The sequence below is a fragment of the Malania oleifera genome, chromosome 1 (genome assembly GCF_029873635.1).
Source record: "Malania oleifera isolate guangnan ecotype guangnan chromosome 1, ASM2987363v1, whole genome shotgun sequence".
Lineage (NCBI taxonomy): Eukaryota > Viridiplantae > Streptophyta > Magnoliopsida > Santalales > Ximeniaceae > Malania > Malania oleifera.
Window position 1 is genome coordinate 9,490,697 of NC_080417.1, and position 7,655 is coordinate 9,498,351.

The window sequence follows — 7,655 nt, forward strand, 5'->3', positions numbered from 1 at the left end:
ATTTATTAAATTTATTTTTATTTGTTTACATAATTTGTCAATTTATAATTAATGTTAATGTTGAAATTTAATTAGGTCAACGAGAAAATATGAATCTGGATATGAAAAACGAAGAAAGAAAATTAAATCTTGTCTAGGACCCTATATTGTGAAGAGTCGACCCTGAGTAATTTCAATTATAAAAAGTGTTTTTTGTCCCTAGAAACCTGCCTACTGCTATCCCCACGCAAAACGCAAATGGAAAAGTTGAAAAAGAAAGGTAAAGTCAATACTTTATTGTGAGTTTTCAAACTTTATGTCACAGCCCTCTCTGCCTTCTGCACAGTGCACAGTACACAATTCTCCTCATCCACACTCTGATTTTTAGGCAAATCTTGTTGGATGTCACGTATCGATCTCTCACCTGTGCTGACCCTTTAAATTTGCCTGCTGCTTGGTTTAGTAGTGAGATAGTCATTTTGGGAAATATTTTCCCAAACAGATATTATTTAATATATTATTTAAAAAAAAAAACCCAATTTAGAAGTGTGGTCTTACGCTTATAAGAGCGGTTAGGGTCACCAAAGGACAGTAATTGTGTGAAACGTTCTCGACGAAGGACACGTGTCAGGCCTGAAGGATCCGGAGAAGCCAAAATCTGAAGCGGTGATGAAATGCAGGGCGGTTTGTCCTCTCAGAACATAAAATGACGTCATTTTACTTTGAACGACGCCGTTTTAGAAGTGCAGGTAGTAACAATTCTGGAATGGAGCCAACGTTCTCGACGAAGGACACGTGTCAGGGTTGAAGGATCTGGAGAAGCCAAAATCTGAAGCGGTGATGAAATTCAGGGCGGTTTGTCCCCTCAGAACATAAAATGACGTCATTTTACCTTGAACGACGCCGTTTTAGGAGTGTAGGTAGTAACAATTCTGTAATGGAGCCAACGTTCTCGCGTGAGGAGACGATGAGTAAATTCTAAAAGGCAAGCGATGCTGACGCCGCTGCTCTCTCTCAATACATTGCTTGGCTCCGAACTTTCCTGTTCCCAGATCCAATCCGAGTATACACACAAACAGAACCGAGCAGAAAGGGAAAAGATAACGCACTACCCAAATCTGCATATCCTTCCATTTTCTCTGCTCAAGGAGCTTTTCGTTCAATGTTCCATTTATAATCCTTTCAACCTCCAAATCTTCACTTTCGGGGAAGTAATCACGCAATTTCTGAAAACCCACTTTTCATCTGTGCATAATTCGTGGTTCTTGACATCTTGTTGGTAAGTCTCTTCCGAACCATTTATTTATTTCACTGCAAGTGTAATTCTGTTCTTCCTTTTTCGGATGTCGGCTTGCCTGGATCTCTGATGTCCCACTGTTTGATTATATTCAACGGGATTAGTTTTATTGATGATAGAAAATAAGCGAAGTGCAGATCTGTTTCCTATTTGGGGACGTTTCAGCGTTATAAAAAAAAATTAAAAAGTTTGACTTTGTGCGCCTTCTTTTCATATATGAGGTTTTTTGGTTGAACTGAAACGAGTTGTCTCAGAACTGCTGGCGGATGCTTATGGATAGTCGAAACCCGCATAATGTTTTATCGCTGGAGGATTGATTGGCATTTTATTAGTTTCGGTGTCTTTTTTCTTTATCTTTCTTTATGGATAATATCTTTTGCAGATCAAGTCCAGCGAGCCTGTATACCTGTTGAAATGGCGAAATATAGTATTGCATTAGCAATCTTATATAGATATGGTCAGGATGTAAGCAGGGAATTGCAACATTGTTCACTGTTTGTTACTATTTTGATATTTTATTTTTTTAGCATAGTTGTCAAATTGAGATTCGAATCATGAATTGAAATTACAATTTTGGAATCGAGATTCGAAACGAATCATAAGGTTTGGTACAATTTCTCAAAATTGAACTTTAGAAAATGATAATAATTGTACAAACTACTAAAGAAAAACTTTTGAATCTTAACAACACAATGAAATATAAGTACCGCCCCCTTCTTCTCAGTGGCAGAACACTAGTCTAAGAGTGAAGAATGGTTTTGTGAAGGCAGCATAAGATTTGAGGTTCTATTTTCTCCTTTGTTTTAGCACAAACTTGACGTAGATGAGGAATGTAAGGTAATCGAGTAAAAATAAAAGCAAGAAAAAGAAATGCTCTTTCTGGGGCTTTAAATTGGTCGGGTCTGTCAGGAATGATATCAGGTGTGGAATCACGTGGATTCGATGGATTCAGATCAATTCGTTAGATTCAAGAGGTGAATCAATAGTTTTAATAACGATTCAGTTGTTTTTAGATTTGCTAGTAAGATTTGAATCTATGTGGTGCAGACTTTATATGAATTGTACGAATGCAAATTGTAAGATTTTAACTACTATGTTTTTATGTTTGTCTATTTTTCCCATCTATGGTTACATACGTTATGTTAACTCAATTTGCTGTTTTATGCCAGCCAATCTGGGTTTATGTTTTTCTACTTCATTTTCTGAACTTGTGTCAGTTTTGATCTGGTTTTCATATGGTGGTTTTGGATGGATTTTATGTGACACATTGTTAGTATGTGTTTGTGAGATTGATGTCTATTGAAATTTGTATATCCATAGTTTAGTCTCCTTTAATGCATAATTTCTGCATTATGTATTCCTTACATTATTTTTTATTTTAAATTTCGAATAGATTTTGAAGACTTGATAAAGTTGGATTTTAAGGGACATAGTTTCTTGGAGCAAGGCATAAGCTAAGGTTCAAGGAAATTTATCATGTTCAGACAGTCACCTCGTAGGACTCAGAGATCTAAAGGTTTCAGGGTTAAGCATGCTTTGCAGATATGCCTGTTGCTTGGTGTTTGCGTCTGGCTATTTTACCAAGTCAAGCATTCCCATGATAAGAAAGCTGCATATGATAAAAGCAGGGTTAAGGATGTCAATGAAATTGTGAAGTTAGGGAGGAAGGATGTCCATCCTCATGTAGAGGAAACTGCCATCGAGGATGAGAAGCCTACAGAGGAAGGAGGTGAAGAAAATAAACATGAAGGTGAAGAAAATAATAGGCTTAGAGAGGGTGAGGAGGAAGGAAAAGAGGGTGTGGGTGATGAGATACATGAACATGATCAAGAGATCGCAGAAAAAGAAGTTGAGCATGGAGAGGATTTTGTGGATAAAGGTATGGAGAATGAAGAGAGAAAGGAAGAGGAAAGTGAAGACATGGAGAGTGAACAGAGCAAAGATAGAGAAGCTGGCGGAAATGAGAGTAGAGAGGACATTAAGGAAGATGAGAAAGCAGAAAGCAAACACAAGGAAAGTTATGAAGATGCAATTGAGAGGAACAGAGAGGAGAGTGAAGGGAAAGAAATTAAAGTGGAGGTAAATGAAGAGAACAATCAGATGGAAAGTGAAGAGAAAGAGAGGGACGAGAAGGAAGGTCAGATTGAGCAGTCAGTTTCATCAGAGAATCAAGTTGATGATGGAAGTGACAGGAATAACGAGGGGACAAAAGAAGGACAATACCAGGGGAATGATGCTTCCAGCACAGTAGTCCTGGAAACTCAAAATATACCAGATGGAACTGAGAATGGAAGTTCAGAAAACTCAAAAGAAAGAAAGCAATCAGAAGACAAAGAAAAGAATGAGTTCGAACTGCAGAGAAAAGACAATAGCTCTGAGTTTGCCAATATCGACCAAAATGAGTCTGGCCCAAATGTGAGTGGAGGTGAAAAAGTTGAGAAGAATGATGCTTCAAATGTGACCGCCACTGAGGAGAAGGATAATGAAATCAATCTGCCGAATTCCAGTGATGGTTTCTCTCCTAATTCATCAATCGCAACAGATTCCGATGAACAGAGGCAAGAGAACGAATCTGCAGAAACTTTTGTTTCATCAGAGAAAAATGGGATACAGATGGCATCTGATTCCTCTCAAAATCAAAATGAAACAGTGGACAACACTATTTCTAAAGAAATAACCCCTCCCACAGAATCTGTTGTCTTTGACCAAACAGAAAAATCTGGTGCAGTTGCCAGCAGTGTGCAGTCAGATTTAAATGTGAAACTATCAACCACAACTGAGAATATAGAAGCAGGTAAAAGAAAATTCCAAATTCTTATTATCAATTTTGTGTTTGTTATGCCTGATGAAAGACTGCTGACTGGAACACATCTGCAGGAACACAAAACGATTCTCCTCCTTCCACCAACAATGAAAAAGATGATGGTAAGACAGAGGGGAGCACTGCATCCTCAACCACTAATGATGATGGTGATGCAGGCCAAAGAGAACCAGACGATCCTTCAATATCTCAAGAAAGGAAAGAGGAGTCCCCAAACAGTAATGGTGATGCTGATGCAGGGCAAAAAGAGCCAGCCGATTCTTCAGTATCTCAAGAAAGGAAAGATGAGTCCCAAAACACGAATAACAATGATATTGCAGACCAGAACAAGGACAATGATGCTGTTCAGAACAATAACTCAGATGTAAATTCTGGGACAGAGAGGACTGAACAGAACACCAAATCTTCTAATGAAAATGACGATGCAGATGTGGGTCAGACTGAAACAGGTGATTCTTCGAGTTCTTCAGTCAACCATGAAGAGAAAGAGGCATTCTCAAACACAAATGACACTGCCAATGCAGGTGAGAATGGTTCAGATGATTCTTCAAGTTCTTCAGTCCTTCAAGAAGAGAAGGAGGCTCGGACAGACTTAGAAACTTTGCCCGAGATGGGAACTGATTTGAGTAACAATGAAGCTGCATCTGCAGAGTGACATCTCTTATGAAATTTGTCGTGATTAAGGATTTTATTTTTTTCCTTCAAGCTCCTTACATTCAGCTGTCCTCACCCTGCCCTCTCCCCACCCCTTTCTGCTTTGCATGGTAAATGGGCAAATTTTTATGGGTTCTTTGCTTGCTGGAGTATCCCTTGTAATGCAGCACCAATGTATAAATGTAATCTCAGCCGTGCCAGGAAGCGTGGTGAGTTGAGGAATTGAAGTTACGGATTTGAACATGTTATACATTGTCAGTTCACAATCTAGTATCTTAAAGTTTTTAAGTAAACTGGTTATCTTACATGATATCAAAGTTAGTTACCAAGAGGTCATGAATTTATTTTGTAGTGTTTAAAAAATTCCTGTTATCATGTGTTTATCTCCTCACATGCTATTGGAGTACACGTATGGGGGGGAGTGTTAAAGCTTAATAAATATTGTTAGTCATTAACATGAGAGTTTAAGCTTTTTGGTGAAGTGATTATTTAACAAAACAATTTAGGATCAAGGTTCCTTCACTATATCCTAAATTCCACTTTGGTATCAAAGCTTCAAATTGGGCTTCTCCTCTTGAAAGAAACTTCATTGTGAAAATCACATTTAACTCCTTCCTAACGTAAAAAATCTCCTTATATTGTGTTCGGCAATTTATATTTTAGATTTTATATTTAAATGTATAAATTTAGATAAGATATAGTATAAAATCATGTTAAATTTCTTAAATTCATACAAATTTGTATTTAAAATTTTTTATTTTTTAAATACAATTGTCTAGCAAATTTAAACTAAGTTTTGCCATATTCGAATTCTAAAGAAAAATGCTTGTTGTGTATGGTTGTTACATTCATTGTATGATCTAATGATTTATGGATTCTTATGTGCATGTGACAAGTGTATGACAAGTGTCCTGAGCATAGAGTTCTAAATTTGTCATGTCTAGGTTTTATATGTGGCACATGGCAATCTCCATGCATGATGACACATCAAGGCTTTATGAGAGATTTGTCATTATCCAATATGATAATATCACGTCAAGGCTTGACCAACGAGAAAGAGATTGGTTTTCATTCATGATGATAGTAAGCCTTGACCGGAATGAGAATGATAAAAATGGACACATTCCACAGATATGTGGGAAATGCTTGAGCAACTAAGAAAAAGGAAGGAGACTTGAGGCTCACTTAAAGAAACTTTGTTTAACTCTATTAAGCCAAAACTCTCTTGACCACCCAAAGCTAGAATTGGTAGAAAGACTCCCCAACATCGAGATGATCAACCCTAAGCACTTGTTGCGTACCAAACTTTCTACATTGGTGAAAACATAACATAGTTAATAATCAATTTATAATTGTATATACTGAAGACCAATGTAGGATAGTTTCACAATCTAGGATGAAATAATAATTTGAAGTATTTACACTCCACCCCTTTGCACAAGAAGTCTTTTGGGCAACTTGAAGGAGTTTCCATATACTATGTCACAAATTTCAAGAAGGCGTGGCACGAAAACTAAGAGGGGCTTTAAGGGAGAGTAGCTTGAATCTTTTTCTTTTTTTTTTGTAATGGAAGAATCTCCCTTGATTATAAAGTTGTTGTAATACTTTTGGCAAGAATGCATAGTAAACATGGCTTTAAAGGGGGATGGGGAAGGAGAGGAATTATTTACTATTTCTTCTAGCCAAGAGATACTAATGACAATGAAAAGTGGGGAATTAGGAAGTGGTAAAAATAAGAATGAAATGGAACTACTCATTTTATTTTTCATATGTTTCAAATACAATGTTTCATCTCATTCCACTCCTTATCCCTTTCACTATAGTGTACCAAACATTGTTTAAAAGTGGAGTCTCTCTCCAACTTTGACTAAGCCCCAAAATCTTATTTCAATTCATTACAAATAGAACCTAGAAGCTACCAAAGTTGTTTAAGGAAAATTGAAACTCAAGTTCGAAATAACAACCCTCTCCTACTTTCTTTTTACAAGTAGTATTGTTAAAAGGAAAAATTGGAGGTGATAAAAGTTGATGGTATGAAAGTGAGATTCAAAGGAGCATGTGAGGTAGATTCCAATTGTTAGACATTGTGTGAGTGAAGCAGTAAGTGTTGAAGGCATGATGGGAATAGTCTCTCTATAAGGTGGTGTTTAAGATACTACCATGAGGTTTGATGTAAAGGGAATTTCTTGCACTAACTGTGTACTCTTTTCACGTATCCCAAAGTTAAAAAAATAATCATTTCCATTTAAATATGGATTAAGTAGAGAAGCAAAGATTGTCCCCTGAGAACTCAAAAAATGAAGAGTATGCAAGAATCATCTAACTAATGATGGCTATCAATTGGATGAGTATTTCAACGCTCTCCTTAAACACACTAGACATCTTCTTTGAGAGGATTGGGATACTTACATCAACTAGGCCATGTAAGCAATGAAGTCTTGAGATTCTTGGTGATTGGTAAAGTGTTTCCCTAGTCCACCTTATTCTCAATGTCTGAGTAGATTGAGTAGTGCTTGGAGTTTTTGGTTCATTACTAGCCTTATTTTAGCAATTATCTTAAAAAATGACTTTCCAAATCACTAAATGTACTAGGGTGCACTTGAAGCGAGGGAGAACCTATATTGTACACAAATAATGTATGTTCTAAAGAAGACCCAAAGAAGAAAATGAGGTGAACCCTGTAAAGCTCAAGCATGAGAGACGACAATTAAGGAAGCTTTGATGGGTGAAGAGAACTCATATACTAAAGGAATCCCAAAAAGTTGAGAGATTTTGTGTGTGTGTGTGTGTGTGTGTGTGTGTGTGTGTGTGTGTGTGTGTGTGTGTGTGTGTGTGTGTGAGAGAGAGAGAGAGAGAGAGAGAGAGAGAGAGAGAGAGAGAGAGAGAGAGAGAGAGAGAGAGATT

General features: G+C 37.1%; 1 protein-coding gene across 1 annotated transcript; it reads left to right on the top strand.

Annotated features, from left to right (window-relative positions):
* The first annotated feature begins 829 nt into the window (after window positions 1-829).
* LOC131162395 (uncharacterized) lies at window positions 830-5,044 on the top strand. Its single transcript, XM_058118838.1, has 3 exons — window positions 830-1,258; window positions 2,670-4,070; window positions 4,154-5,044. Exons 2-3 carry the CDS (start codon window positions 2,753-2,755, stop codon window positions 4,750-4,752), a joined length of 1,917 nt encoding a protein of 638 aa, XP_057974821.1. The 5' UTR covers window positions 830-1,258; window positions 2,670-2,752; the 3' UTR covers window positions 4,753-5,044.
* Window positions 5,045-7,655: the final 2,611 nt, after the last annotated feature.